Source organism: Acipenser ruthenus, chromosome 5, assembly GCF_902713425.1.
Source record: "Acipenser ruthenus chromosome 5, fAciRut3.2 maternal haplotype, whole genome shotgun sequence".
NCBI classification, from domain to species: domain Eukaryota; kingdom Metazoa; phylum Chordata; class Actinopteri; order Acipenseriformes; family Acipenseridae; genus Acipenser; species Acipenser ruthenus.
In genome coordinates, this window is record NC_081193.1 from 18,798,750 (window position 1) to 18,814,855 (window position 16,106).

The window sequence follows — 16,106 nt, forward strand, 5'->3', positions numbered from 1 at the left end:
TACCGAACCATTGGGAAGTTTACTCTTGCTATCCAATTTTTTATAATAATAATTAATAATAATAATAATAATAATAATAATAATAATAATAATAGTAGTCTGATTACAGCTGTGTCCAAAAATATTTTTGAAAAAAGTTACCGATACTGCACTAATGCAAATAAAGAAACGATAATATTGCATACCTTTTTGATTGACATGTTATAGCAACATACAGCATCCAGATATAATGTATTTATTATGTAGATTTACCTTCCAATAATTGGGTTGACAGGTAGGTACATTGATAGGTTAAGCTGAGGGTGACTAAGACGGTGGTGAGAAAGCCTAAGGAATCTGCTTTTTCACCAGCCAGAAACATAGACTTATTGATCACATGTTTCCGGCAATTCCCGGGCAGGCTAGAATTAGATGTCCCGGCATTTCTGTGATCCGTTCTCTAGCAACAGCATGCATTATATTCACACAATTGTCTACTGAGATGCCGGGAACAAAGAAAGTACAAAAGAAGCTTGATAACATGCAATCTCAAGCTTTGCAACAAAATTACTATGCGCATATGCATTAAATTTAAATATCATACATCATTTTATTTTTTCAGTGCATAAAACACCCAGTACGCAGCTTACCTGGCGTGCTGATTGAGGCATTAGTTACAAGATTGTATTATGGTTTATTGTGACGAGTTCAGATATGATTTATCTCTCAGTAATGCATCTAAAAGCAGAAAATGCATACAATTTTATGTTAATATTAAAAAAATAGAAAATATGGCTCGGGCTTTTTGGATTGTTTCAATGACCTATGATTGCTTTGTGAAAAAAATAAAAATAAATAAATAAATACATAAATGGTAGAACCTTTACCCAAAAATCTGCACCACTAAAAAGCAGTCATTATTACAATAATTAAAGGTTTCTTATTGTGCAGGTGTGGCAGAGGTGATCGTCCTGGTTGGAGGCCGACAGATAATTGGAATGAACCAGCGAGCCCTGACCGTCGTCACATGTTTCAATCCACAGAACAACAAGTGGTACCCGCTGGCCAGCCTGCCTTTCTATGACCGCGAGTTCTTCAGTGTCATCTCCGCTGGGGACAATGTCTATCTGTCAGGTAAACCAGGCCACGGTGTCTTATTTCACTCATCCTCTTTTCTTCCAAAGATATGGAATTAGATTAAATGTTGTGGTGTGACACGCTAACTGGTTTCTATTCCTAGAGCCCCAGTTGCTAGGCAGCACATTTTCATTGATTTTGAGGATCATTCAATGTTTGGGGCTTTGAATAATACCCAACAGAGAAAGAACCACTGACATGTCTTCAACTGCAATTATCTCCATAAAGCACTTTAGATGGCCACTTCATATTTGAGTTATGGAAACACTTACAGTAATCCTTCACTTTGCTCTGTCTTCTAATTTGGCCGCCACATTGTGGTCACATGACCTTTTGGTTTCTGGATGATAAAGATAAAACAAGTTACGAGATATTGTATTCTATATTCTCCAGGCCGTGTTCGATCCTGGGTATCCTACAAGAAAATATACCCTTTTGTAGCTGTAATTTTACACCGGCACACTGTCAAAACCTCTATCAACGAAACCACTTGAGGCACCTATAAAAGGTCTATACAAAGGCTTTACGCTAAATATGTCAGACCTTAACATTGACCTGCCATATTGAGATAATAATAATAATCCATATTAATCACAAAATGCATGACAGGCTTTTTGTAGCTCTCCTGTGTTCATTGCTTATTTCTGTGCTGTATCTCCCTGCTCCAGGTGGAATGGAGTCTGGTGTCACGGTCTCTGATGTCTGGTGCTACATGTCACTACTTGATAACTGGAACCTTGTGTCTCGAATGACAGTCCCCCGCTGCCGACACAACAGCCTGGTGTATGATGGGAAGCTGTACACTATCGGGGGACTGGGTGTAGCTGGAAACCTTGATCATGTTGAAAGGTACAGTAAACGGTCCACTTCAGAAATATCCATTACACCATTATTATATGGGAAGCTTTTAGTGCATGCATGCTTGCATCCAAAGAGGCTTTGTCAGGAGCCAGGCTTTAAGAACGGCTGGGGGGTAGCAGACAGAAGCACAGTTTTATGTCTCATCTGCTAATTGATTTAATGCTTTTCAGATGTCTCGGTCTCATCCTCCACTTGCCAGACGCACATCCAACCATACATAGAACAATCAGTATTTGTCTTCAAGGACGAGTGACACAACGATTCATTTTAATTAACTGCGCAGGTTCTATTGTAGAGTCTGTCACATGGTTCTGCCCTTTTTATGTAATTACTTTGTGATGTGCTTACATATCTTAACCGTTCTTAATGCTGAAGTGTCTCTAGGTCAGTATGTGAACATGTTTTTCATGCTTTTGTTGTTCACCAGGTATTTTTTATTTTTATTTTTTGCTCTTTCCCAGCTATGGCTGCTGGCATGGCTGACCTTTTCAAACTTTTTTTTTCCAGCTTCATATTTCAGCAATTCCAATCCATCTTCCTTTGTTTCATGCTTACAACCACAAAATCACTCAGGATTATGTTTTCAATCGGTTCCTTTCTCATGGCTGAGCTTGTGTTATCTGGAAACCCACCTGTAACCTCCAGTTTACAAATCATTAGGAGTGCAGGCTGTTGTAGAGCATTTGTAAACCATATAGAATTTAAGTATGTTAATAACTGACATTATATATATATATATATATATATATATATATATATATATATATATATATAATATATATATATTTATTATTATTTGTTTATTTAGCAGACACCTTTATCCAAGGCGATTTACAGAGACTAGGGTGTGTGAACTATGCATCAGCTGCAGAGTCACTTACAGTTACGTCTCACCCGAAAGACGGAGCACAAGGAGGTTAAGTGACTTGCTCAGGGTCACACAATGAGTCAGTGGCTGAGGTGGGATTTGAACCGGCGACCTCCTGGTTACAAGCCCTTTTCTTTAACCACTGGACCACACAGCCTCCTCCTATTGTATATAATAACATTAGAGCATGGAATGCCTCTAAAAGTATGCAACACGGTTTAAAGTGTTTTCTGCACAATTGTTTGAGTCCGTGGCTCCTGGAAAATGTTTGAGATTTGCAGATTATGAACTTTCTAAATTTGTCAAGGGCGTATTGTTCTTAGCTCCGCTAGCCTAGTTCAGCTTTTATGTTCAGGGACAGCTTTTCAGAAAACTCATTTATCTGGTGTTCTCTGGAGGCCCAGTTCTTGGCCACAAGTTATTTTGGGTATTCATTAAAATTAAAATTATTAAAAAAAAAAAATATATATATATATATATATATATATATATATATATATATATATAAAACCTTCAAGATGGAATTTACTACATGTGTTGGTAATCAAAGCTAATTGATCTGTTTTTTTACATTTATTTATTTATTTGTATTTTTTATTCTTGCTTTTAAGTAAAATTCACCTTTGCATATTAACACATTAAACGAACAGCTAGACATTAAATAAAGGAATTACGTGTCATGTGACTGCTGTCACCCTCTACACTAGAATGCATAAGTGGACACTCCATGTTTCATTTTAAATGTATTAAAATCGTTGTATTTTGCAACTCCTCAGTTTTAACTATGCTGTTATTTCGAGTTACTGAAGAGCCTATTGTTGTATAAATAGACTGGGAGTGGGACAAGGGGCTTCGTTTTAATCGCATACACTGGGTTTTAGAACAGCTGAGAAACTTGAAAGTTGAAGAGGAATATTTCAATTTTCTAATGACATATTAGCTGAATTTAGACTATTTGTGTGTAACTGGATATTATAACAACAAAGACCTGCATCGGGCTGTGTAACAGGAGCCTTCTTTGTTTATTGTTCATAACTGTTAAACATTCAGCTGCTCCAAATTCACTGTTTATTGACCGTTAAGTAAAAAAAAAAACAAAAAAAAAAAACATTTTTTTTTCTAGTCCTCTTGGATTTAAAAAACGCCCATGTAGATGCACTTCCAGTTGTCAGTAAATTACAGGAAACGCCAGCAGGATGTATAGCAAGGCAATTAGCTAATTGTAACATACAGTGTTACATTGTGTTTAATTATCGGTATCAGCCTATTAATTTAACACATGTTTCTCATTTCATTCACTTCACCCTTCCAATACGTTTCATTATTATTTGGTCCTCGCTATACTTTTGCTCCTGGTCCACTTTGCAGATGGTTCCATTTGAGGAAAGAAATACATATTTTTGGGGGAAGTAGACAAAAAATTGTGAATCTTCAAAGTCAAAAACATTTGCTAAGTGGTTGTCAGAATAAGGAAAGTATGAGTGGGAACTTTTGACCAATGAGAAATTACAGTAATATGACCGATTTTTAGTAGTAGAACAAAATTGCCTAATAGTGTGCAGAAAATCAGTGGATATTCAATAATCTCACCTTGAAATTGAAATTATATACTGTTCTGTTTTCTGGTTGATAGTCCATACTTAAAGCTGTAACAGATCTCTTGGAGTCCCTGAGCTGAATTCACATATTGGAACACTGTAGAGTCTACTCCCTGCTGGGCTAATCCTGTGTTCTGCATTGGATTACAGAAGTATATAACCAGGCTACCTGCTGTGCCAATGTGGATTGTGATTTTTTTTTTTTTTTTTTTTTCCTCCAGATGCATTTTGTTTTGTGTTGCCTTCTGAATTAAAATAACAGTATAATAGTAACTGCACAAAGAATGCATCAGCAAAGCCATTACAAGATGTCCAGCACATCTAATTATCATCTTCATTCTTGACAAGATTCAGAATAGGAATAGCAACACCCTGGCTTTACCTCTTTCTGTTCTCGCACCATATATTATAGTTGGGCTCTCAGCAATATCCACAGGGTGCCTTTCTCATTAAGCTTCCACTGCATGCAAAAGCAAAAAAAAGAATATGGATTGCAGGGTTCTAGAACCAATACATATTATCCATATACTGCTTTTAACAATATAACAGCATAAAATTCCTTGTGAAAACGTAAGGTGCTATAACAGATTCCCTGAACTATAAAAAACGTAGCGATTTTATCATTTTATTTTATATTGAAAGAGTAATGCAGTACTTGGTTTTTACTGTAGGTTAGGACCACTCTTACGTGGTACTGAACTTCTGCCAGTTTTTAGGCTGTAAAATGAAAAACGGTTCAGTCGGCATCATCTACAGTACAAATATAAAATGTTGGTGTCACTTCTTAATTTTTACACTCCCGCAGTAAACAGAAAACTGTAAGCACCTTTACAACCAAAGAACACTATGAAGCTGATACAACCCAAAGAAAAACACTACTGTGACAGAATATAGATCTTCAACAGTACTGCGGGGGAAACACCTTTCTTTTTTTTTGAACGTTTGTCATAACTTCTAATTCTAATTTTGTATATTTTAACAATCATAATTGTATAGTAATTATATAGTTGTATTTTGATTTTGAAAAACATTTTGTAAGCAAGAATATTTGTGGAGGTGTGAGATGTTTCTTCTTTAAAAAAAAAATAGTTTATAAGGTGTTGCTATTGTGTTGTCTTATTGATTTGGTTTATTTGTTAGTTGGCAGAGCTTTTTTTTTTTAAAACCAACAAACAGAAAACAGAACAGAGATTTGTGAGTTATAGAAACTATAACCGGTACCCCAGTTGAGCTAGGACTTTATTTATTTATTTATTTATTTATTTATTTATTTATTTGTTGAATGTTTTTGTATAAACAAATGATGTTGATAAATCCCCTGTCTTGACCTATATAATACAGAGATGTGATCTGGTTTGTGCTTTGTGGTGTAGTCTTTTTAAAGATTATTTCTCTGAATGTGTGAAAAATTGACATTGTTTAAGATGTGCAGTTATGTTTTTTTTTTAAAGCGTGATTATTTTATTTTGTGTTTCTGGCAGCTCTTTACTGAATTCTTCAACAAGGATTACTATATCCAAATTGTAAACTAACTTTTTTTTTGTTTGTTTTTTTGTTTGAGAGAGTTTCACATGATGGCATCAATATTCTTTTGAAGAAGAAATCTCCCCAAAGCTCCATCCGTGTAAACAGGAAAAGAAAAGCATGGCCATTTGAAACCTGTCTATCTGTATTACTAGCTCATATTTCACAAGACTGACAGTCTTGTGAAATATGAGAGTCACCAATAAGCAAGAAAGGGTTAAGCAGAAATGTAGATCTGTTCACTGCCATTGCATGTGACAGGAGCTGTGGACAAGCAAGATTACAGAGCTGCTGATGATAAATGTATGAACAGTAAATTATAGATTTAGTTTTGGGGGCATAAAATGAAACGGTAAACTTGAAAATAGATGCCATTCATATCTTAAAGCCTTGTGTACATCATACATTCCAGACCTTTAGCAGAAGCATTGACCTTTATTACCAGCAGTGATTACAGATTTCAAGTTTGTTTTCAAGCACTAGTCCCATTTTGCACTCTATGACAGGCAGGAGCTATCTGAGTAATGATGAAAAAAGCCCAACTGACAGCTTGTATCTTTGCTGTGTCAGTAGCAGTAATAGGCTGCTGACCTATTGCTTGTGATATGCTGTCCCTTTTATATTATACAAATCAGATTAGTTTGCGAAGTAGGGTGCTTGTTCACAGCATGTTGGTAGTACAGTACATTTCACTTTATTGTGGCAGAGGGTGACTTCCATTGAAAAACCAAACACATTCCCTATTGTGGACTAGCTGTTTGTGTTACAATTATTTGAACAGCCTGGCCATGAATGGTGAATTAGATAATTAGCTCACCTGGTTAACTCTTGTGAGTAACCATCAAACTACATTTTAATCTGCTGTGATGGCAAGTGAGAATAACAGGGGGGTGTAAAATATGACATCAGGGGAAAACTACGTCATAAGCCTTAATAGCAGCAAAAGGTGTACTGTGAAGTAGTTCATTACAATAATGTGTTTGGCTTGAATGCCACGTTTGTTAACATTACTTACTAAATGGTGTGCACAATAGAGTGAATATTGTCTCAATTATGTTTCAAAGTACCTCTTCTGAGGTCTCATGTAATTAAAAAAAAAGAAAAAAAAAAATCACAGATCTGAAACAGAGCTGGTAGGTGAAGCACCGCCTTTCTCAACAGCAGCCCTTTTTAAAAAGTGTGAATTGAGTGGGGGGTGCAACAGCACCGCAGCGTTAAATTGGTTTTATGGTTATCATTATCTGATTTATTAAGCCATTGACCATAAAGATGTATAGTTAATAAACCGTGGAAAAATAATCATTTTCGAAAGTCAGGGTTTCGTCTAGATTTCATTGTATTTTACTGTGGCAGGATGACAGGATAGCATCTAAAAAATGCGAGTTTCTGATGTGATTTTAAATATCCGAATATTTGTTTTTAACACAAAATGAAGAACACATACATATTCATGCATCTTGTATGTACTCTGCCTGGATATTAAACTAGACACCCTATTTATCTGCACTGATGCTGTCACCACTGTGCAGGATTATGCAATTCAGGTATTGCGTGTTTTCAGGTTGTACTGTTTCATATGATATTTCCTTTATTGCAGGTATGATACCATCACCAACCTATGGGAGACTGTGTCACCCCTCCCTAAGCCAGTGCACGCTGCAGCTGCCACAGTGTGTGGAGGAAAAATCTATGTGTTTGGTGGGGTGAATGATGCAGGAAGACCTGCAGGGGTTTTGCAGTCATATGTCCCTCAGACCAACACCTGGAGTTTCATAGAGTCTCCCATGATAGGTAAGTTGTTTTTGAAATCCCGGTTTGCATTTCTGCCTGTGAGTCCCACACATTCTATAAAGGTCAATCAGCCAATGTGTACATTACTGTTTACTGTGTTTCTGTTGTGTCAGACTTGCATTCAGGTGCGATAATTCTGAGTCGCTACTTGAATAATGTATGTAATTTGTGATGAAAACAGAGAAGCCCAATTTAATGAGAGAATAGTCTTGGAATCTACATTACTCCTGTAGCCCAATCTGCACTGTCTATCAGAGCTGAAGGTGTTAGATTAGAGCTATATAATGGACATTCAGAAGGTGGATAACAAACTGTATTGGTGGCATTTCAAAAGGGAATAAAATACCATGTCTACAGTTATTGCTTTCCTAGTATGGCTTGTCCCTTGTGTCTGCAATGGTGTGGGAAGGAGATATATATATATTAATTGTATTTAATTGTATTTAATTAGGTCAACCAATTTCAGAGGTAACATTTGAGATATAAAAAGACAGGCTTGCGTCATGATCAGCAGCAGTTCTGACAGTACATGAGCTGTGAATTGTTTGCATAACATTGATCAGTTGAACCAAACAATCCCTGTGAGAGAGGCCATCTCTGAGAGGACACACAATCCTAAATATTTTAAGCCAGAGTTGATTGTTCAAATCCTGTCCGTTTTTTTTAAAGTGCACTTATCAAATCATCCTGCTTGTCAGGGGACCTCCAGGTTGCAATGCATGCAGGGTACTTCATCGTGAAACTTATTTCAAAGCAATTAGATGTGCAAATCATACGCTAGTGCGTTGCTGCATATGGAGCTGAGAAATAAAACAGAAGTTAATGTTATTATCGCATGGCCTACATGTAATTCATCCACAGATTGGCAGTGAAGTCTAGAAGGCCATACACACCAGTCTGTTTCATGTGAATCATTCTGTTCAATGCACGCCTCCAACCGCATTAGGAGCCTGTTATAGGATGGAGAACATCTGTGTATGTGGGTAGTATTAGCAAGAGTGGAAGTGGAAGTGTATGTGGTATGAGAGCCGAGACAAGCCATACACAGAGACGTGTAGTCCCATCACTCTCTTATATACTGTTGGATAAATTGGCAAATGTGATATTGTTTATGAATGTTTGTTTATTAGCGCTATTCTATATTTATTAAAAATACACAACTCCCATACCCATTTTCAAAAGATATGGCATCTCTGAACCTACAATTACATTAGTATCCCGTACAAGACAAACTTCCACAGTGGGAGCAGCTATTTCGGTTTTGCTGCAGTTCACCGACTCTCAACCCCCGGTGAATCCAAATGCTTCAGCGGTGGCGCACCAGTGAATTTAACAACACTTCGTTGAGCAACTCCTGGGGCCGGTTGAACTAACGAGATCAAAAAACAGGATCGGATCCGGAATCACTGGAGCCGGATCTTGAGAAGGCGTTGTACTAAACGGATCATGAGCAGGCTCCACTGATCCGATTCTGGCGCTGCGCATGCTGTGACTAGGGAAACTAACTAAATATATATATGGAAAAGTGTCCTCCTATACAGTGTTTTATCTTTGTAACAATTAGTGTTCGAATCACTCAGACAACATTGTTTTGTTTTTGTTTGAATTAAAATTTCATCAACATAATAGGCCCCCTAGAACTGCCTTGGTGACCCTGAATCTTCACACACAACGAAGGCAACATTGCCTTGCCCTTCATGCCCTGAATTACCACTGCCATAAACAACATATTAATGTGATACAATATTATGGAAAATGATGACAAATGTGATATTTGGAACATAATTAAACGCCATGAACAATAACAGTATAGCAATCAAATGAAATCAATGAATGATCTTAAACAACGGCATACCATTTGATTATCTAGACCCAACATTTTTTTTGCTTGAAAATGTTTAGGGGAATGTACTTTTCAGGCCAAGTCTGACAAAAGATGATTTGATGTGCCTTCATCTCAGTAATTCTTTAGACAATCTTCTGAGCTCAGACAAGCATTCTGGCAGTGCATTGAAATGTAAACTAATCATGAGATTTATGCAATTTGCAATTTTAATAGAAGTAACACAAAAAAGATGTACTCTTTTTGTATATTAAAATTACAAACATTGTAATTTCTGCTTGATTTAAATGCACTCCTGCCTTCTTGATGCAGCTGATTTTGTTTTACTCATGCTCTGTCAACCCACCTTGGGCAGTATCTGTTTCTGTTGTAATAAGATTCAGAAATAAGCAGTCGGGCATATTTTGCAAAGCCACATTAATGTGTTACAGATGGCTAAGTAGTATCTAATCTTGTTGATGTTATGAGGTTGCCCCTTCAGTGAAAGCACAGCTTTTAGGCCTTTCTTTTTTTATTTGTTTTATTTTCTTGCTTCATCCTGTTTCTTTCTCTAGTTTTATTTATCCCCAAACTCCTAGAAATATCACTGAACTGTTTGTTTAAGGGTTTGTTTGAGCTGGATAGGCACATACACTGTATGAAAGATTGTGACCCATTTAACTTGTGACTGACTTGGTGGATTGATTTGAAAATTAGCATATGCCTTGCTATTTTATGGGCATAGTCATTTGCATGCACATATTATGTTTTAAATTATGTATACTATCCAAAGCTGAAGCCTGTCACCACATACTATAAATCATTTGTGAGGGTGCTGTGTGCACTCGGTTCACAAATTTAAAACAAAACAAAAAAATAACAATACACATGGGAGTTTACAGTACACATGGACTGTATTTCCAATTCTGCCTGTGTAAATACATACAGATATGTACCCCAGAAGAAGGAGGGAGCCCAGCTGTTAAGCTGTCAGTTACACAATCAAAATAAGCCCTCCATTTCCCCCGCCTGTAATTATTTCTGTCAGACTGCGTGTGCAGAGCCAGCTTGGGGAGAAATAGTGAATCTGCAGAGGGGACAATTGAAAGCTGAGCTCCTATCTCCACTTCGCACGAGTGGCACAGAGAATTGACTGGCTAATTATACACCCAGTCTGTGTGTCCCATCAGAGCCAAAGGTGTCTGAGCTATAATGGAAGTTTGAAAGGGAGATAATTAACTATATCAGTTCCATTGCAATTGAGTTTCAGCATCACATTATCGCCACTGCAGTCTTGATTAGATGTATATTTACCAGTTGATGAAAGTCAATTAATTTGGCTCGCTTGATTTTAAAGCAGGATCTTTTGTACCTGACTTGGATTACTGAATTAATAATTGTAATAAAGATAATAAAACAATCCTCAAGTCATTTAAAGCACTTTCCATTGGGCATTCAATAGAATTTGCAGGGTAGGCTGACCGTCTCACAAACTTGTTGACATAGGAATTGAGGGTGAATGTTGCCTTCCAGGAAGGGAGTCTTTGGCTTTATGTGAATACTGTAGGTCTCAGTTTGGTTTATGGGAAATCTCAAGAACTGCTCTTAATCATACTGTGTGTGGTTCAATTCCCTAGCGCACACATGCTCAATAACCTACTTTATAAAAAGCGTGAGTCAGAGCTTAAATGTGTGTTCTTACTCTGTAAACTTCTCTGTGCAGTTGTAATTTTGCCACCTGGTATAAGCTACAATTAAGCAGTCAATTGTGTACTGCACAATGTATTAGACAATGAACAGCTGTACCAAGCACCACTTTGAAAGCATAATAAACAAAATGAATAATCAAAATCAAACTTGATTAATCATGCAGATGGCTAAGTAACAAAGGGAGCCAAACTTGAATTCTCGCTTACAAAATGATCAAGCCTTAAAGCCATCAGATTTTAATCTGAATATAATCTTCAAACTCAAATTTAGCCAAAACTTGTCTCTCCATTTAAATCAGACATATTCTATTGTGAACAATAAGTGAACTTTGATAACATGGAGAGATGCAGTGCAGTGCCTGTATAATTAAATTAGGTGCTAAATACCTTCTTGCCCTTTTCTGCTGCATTTTGACTCTCCAGGTTGCAAATCAGGATGGTTTTGTGAATCAAGCCAGCTTTGATTGGCTGTTTGCCATCACGCAACAGTAAACTGCTGACTTTGACTATTGGGGAGCTACTGATTTACCACATGTTGTTATAGGGAAGAAAGGAGGTAATAATAAAAGCAATAGAGATTCATACTGTACAAAGTGTGTGGGGTGGGCGAGTAACTGAGTGTTTTTTTGTTTTTTTTTAAATGATGAATGTGCATCAAGCTATGATCTGAACTCCAAAACTAAAACCAACCCCTACCCAAAATTGTTCACGACGTTCCTGGATTGAAAACTATTTAGTTTGCTGCTCCTGTCCAGTGGGATGAAAGATACAGCAGCATCCTGGGGGGAAACAATCCTTTGCATGAAATAACACTAAACTGTGTGTGTTTTTTGCTTTGGCAGATAACAAGTATGCCCCTGCTGTTACCCTCAATGGATTCATCTTCATCCTTGGAGGAGCTTATGCCAGAGCCACCACCATCTATGATCCAGACAAAGGAAATATCAAAGCAGGCCCCAACATGAACCACTCCAGGCAGTTCTGCAGGTAAGAGTGCAGGTGGAACTAGAGCTTTAGAATCTGCAGGGGTGCACTGTCACTAGATAGGATTTGTCCAGGAGCAGTCAGAAGTGTAATGTACAAATTGACGGCAAAATCTATGATATTGACACTAAGCAGCTCATATTTGGTTGGTGGGCTTCTTGAGTTTGTAAGTAAAACAAATGCGTTATGTCAGTAACATACCCCCTCCCTCCCTCCCTCTTTTACCATGGCTGTAAATTCTAAATTAACTATTGGTAGGATGAAAAGTTGATGGCCATGACATGTATCAACAGTATGTACAAAATAGTAAAGAATAAGAATTACCAGGTGGTGTGACAGTTTGAGAAGAGATTATCCAGATATATGAATAAGACATCCTCCCCTGCATCTCCACAATTACTTCTGAATTACTACTTAAAATAATGAGCTGGATCATCTGTGAAGTTCATACGCATGTACGACTACCTGCTCTATATCCCCTTCACAGTAGATATTATCTTTTAACTGCATATGATATAGCTATGTTTTGAATTTGTAAATAATTGGTACACCTATTTCATATGTATGTATGTATGTATGTATGTATGTATGTATGTATTCATTTCATCTTTCTTTATATTAATGGAGACCTGCATGTTTAGCAGGACTAGACCGGTAATTGAAAAAAAAGAACAATTTGAACTTTGTTCTAACACTGTACAACTTTCATTATAGTCACTTCTCCCTTAAAATTGGATTTGCTCTGAGCTACTTTTTCAACATCCAGTTGATTAGGTGGTTTAGTGAAGCTAAGTTCTGCTGCTGCACTGCTAAGCAGCTAATTTACTTTTCTACTTTACTCTGTAGTGCTGTGCACATCACTTTGTTTCAGAGTTGTCAAAGACTGGAAATAAGCCTATGTTTAAATCTGCCAAATATGATCCTGTCATTTTAAAGCTTTGTGAGTTTACTGTAGGAGGGTAAAATCAGGGCTTATCTGAAAAACGTGCAAGTACAGTACATGATGATTTCGTTTTTTCTCTCCCATCGGTTGCACTGAACCCGATGATACGCCTAAATTGTAATTTTCAAGTGACCTAAATGTAGGACAAGAGGTACATCTGGGTGTTAATGTAGCTGTCTTTGAGTGATTTGAGACCTTTTTATATAATAACAAAAATTCAATGAGTAGAACCTTTTCCATCAAATTAAATGTCATTACTTAACAAAGTAGGTGTTAACTAAGTGCGAGACCATGAATTTTATAACTATTGCTTTTTCTTTTTTCACCTAGTGCTGTCGTTCTGGATGGCAAGATCCATGCCACGGGAGGAATAGTCAGCAGTGAAGGGCCAGTGCTGGGGAACATGGAAACATTTGACCCTTGTACGAATGTCTGGACACTCTTGCAAAACATGCCTTGCCCTCTGTTCAGGCATGGCTGTGTAGTTATAAAAAAATACATTCAGAGTGGTTGACAGTATAGGACATAATGATTTCTGGTAGCAGTGCATATGTAAAAAACCCAAATTGCTTTTTTGAATACTTGTCTACATTGAATGTAGACATTCATCCTTGCCATTCAGTGAAACGGGCGAGATCCCTTCTGTAACATAGAATAACTTATTGAATCTACAAGCGTGCCACGAAGTGTTATAGTGGTACTTGTTGCTAAGCTATGCTGTTAGTTTGATTCAGCTGTGTTGGGTTTCTTATCTATTCCTCATGTAGAGCAAGATCTGTAGACGTAAACCTCATGCAATCCTTTTACAATAACATTAAGAGGTTAGTAATATATTTGTCTTAACAGTTTTGAGCACTAGCTATTGTTTTATTTATCCCCCCCAACAAGAGAAATATTTTACTTTAGTATTGTCCCAGAAGAGAAGCTCTATCTCTTTTGCTAAGCATACCCAGATGTAAGAGGTAGTGCAATTCTGTCCATAAGCATTTCCTTCACAGGTGAAAACATCAGGACCTATTGAACAAGAGTGGCCCCTTTCTGAGTGTGGGGGACTGTGCACGCTGGTCTGGGTACATAACAGAAAGCTGCTACATGTGACAGAGTCCCTGTTGACATGTGGTTTTTGAAGTGATGAACTATGGTAGGGGGTTGGAGGACTGGAAATGCACCTCAGTATAAGGGACAGAATCCATACCTCCTGCCATGGCCAGAGCATGGGAAAAAAATTGATTTTTTTTTTTTTTTTTTAACCAACCCTGTAAACAAATGGATGTGTGTACTGAAAAATGCAAAAGATTTTTGCAAAGATGTTTTTTATAATCTGCAAAATCTGTACCTAAATGAAGAAAAAAGGTAACGTGTCAAGGTGTTAAAGTTCTGAAACTATGTACAGTAGTAATGTATATAAAAGTATAAGGCAACTATGCTTTGTAAAAAACATAATGGGAGATGTTCTTCTGTACTTGTCCATGTGTACAGTATACCATAGTTTAGGAGACACGTCATATCATATACGTCTATGACCACACTGATTATGGTCTCGTCAACATTCTGCAAATGTCTGCAGTGTGTAGTATCGGCAGGCCTCTTAACAGCCCCATGCTGTAGGGATAGCAGTAATAGCAGTTCCTCCCCCTCCCACCCCCACAGTACCACAGCACAGGTACTCATCAGCCACAAGTTTTAACACTCCTGTAGTATTATGGTCTCACAGACCATAAAAACTCACTTTTCTATTTGCAACAGAAATATTTTTTGAGAATTTATACCCAAATTTTACAAATTAAAAAAAAAAAAAAAAAATTAAGATAAAAAATGCTGTGGAAAGAAAAAAAGCACACTGTTGTACACAATGTTATCTGGAAATAACCAAGGGATAATGTACAGCATTTCATAGGACCCGTACTGTAGGCTGATTAAATACTAGAAGAGTACTTTCAGCAATAAACATGTTCTTGCAAAGTGAAATAAGAAGCCATTTCAGAAATATCATTCCTGTCTAACCACTGTAACAAAGGGTATGGCAGTTCCATCAATCTTCATTTGTTGGAGATGAGCTGATCGGAGAGCTGTGTGGGAATGCACAGAAGTAGTTTAGTAAAGAGAACAATAGAACCTAAAGTGATCTCCGTAACATCCAGGCAATGTTGAGGATAGATATTGAAATCATGCAAACCAGCATATGGTCTTAACAGAGTTTTGAACGCCCTTCTTTTACTCTGTAAAAACAATATAAAAATAAAGGCACAGAAAAAAAAACACAAACTTCTCTTTATTATTTAAGGATTTTAAGATTTTTACAGTTGTGGTTCAGGTCTGACCTCTCCTTGTACAAACGTACAGTTTAATTCAGTTACACCACCTCATAGCAACTTATCTTGCAACAATTGTAAGTCGCCCTGGATAAGGGCGTCTGCTAAGAAATAAATAATAATAATAATAATAATAATAGCAACAGCTGAAGAGGCAGATGATTTAGGAATACATCAGGAGGCGAGCATGCTATAAAACCAGGTAGCCTTAGAAAACAGGGTAAACAAATGTCAGAATTGATGTATTACAACTGGAATGTTATTAACTTCAGAAGTGACTCCTGCTAGATGAAGCTACTTGCTGTACAGTTGATCCCATTATAAGGGTTTAACTGCATTGGATTTTAAAACAATCTAACCTGGCACCATTTTAAGGTTGTGATTCAGGGCAGCCAGGCTCTTTGCAGTATAGTTTGCTGGACTCAATCTTCTAATAAATCCCATTCACATGGACCACTTTTCAATTACCTTTAAAAATACTTTGCTCCCTAGTTTATATTAAAAACAGCAAATGAGTAGGAGTAACAGTATAGTAGATAAACTTTCCTGTGTATATGGCCTCAGCCTGAATTGTGGAC

At 37.1% G+C, this 16,106-nt stretch overlaps 1 protein-coding gene across 3 annotated transcripts in view; it reads left to right on the plus strand.

Moving 5' to 3' along the window:
* Nucleotides 1–15,481, plus strand: part of LOC117402546 (kelch-like protein 29) — a 164,841-nt gene extending 149,360 nt beyond the window's left edge. For all 3 annotated transcript variants that reach the window (XM_034003804.3, XM_034003805.3, XM_034003806.3), the window contains exons 9-13: nt 931–1,113; nt 1,785–1,965; nt 7,565–7,758; nt 12,132–12,276; nt 13,547–15,481. In XM_034003804.3, the coding sequence (XP_033859695.2) occupies nt 931–1,113; nt 1,785–1,965; nt 7,565–7,758; nt 12,132–12,276; nt 13,547–13,730 (887 nt within the window). In that variant the 3' untranslated portion in view covers nt 13,731–15,481. The remainder of the gene's footprint in view (nt 1–930; nt 1,114–1,784; nt 1,966–7,564; nt 7,759–12,131; nt 12,277–13,546) is intronic.
* Nucleotides 15,482–16,106: the final 625 nt, after the last annotated feature.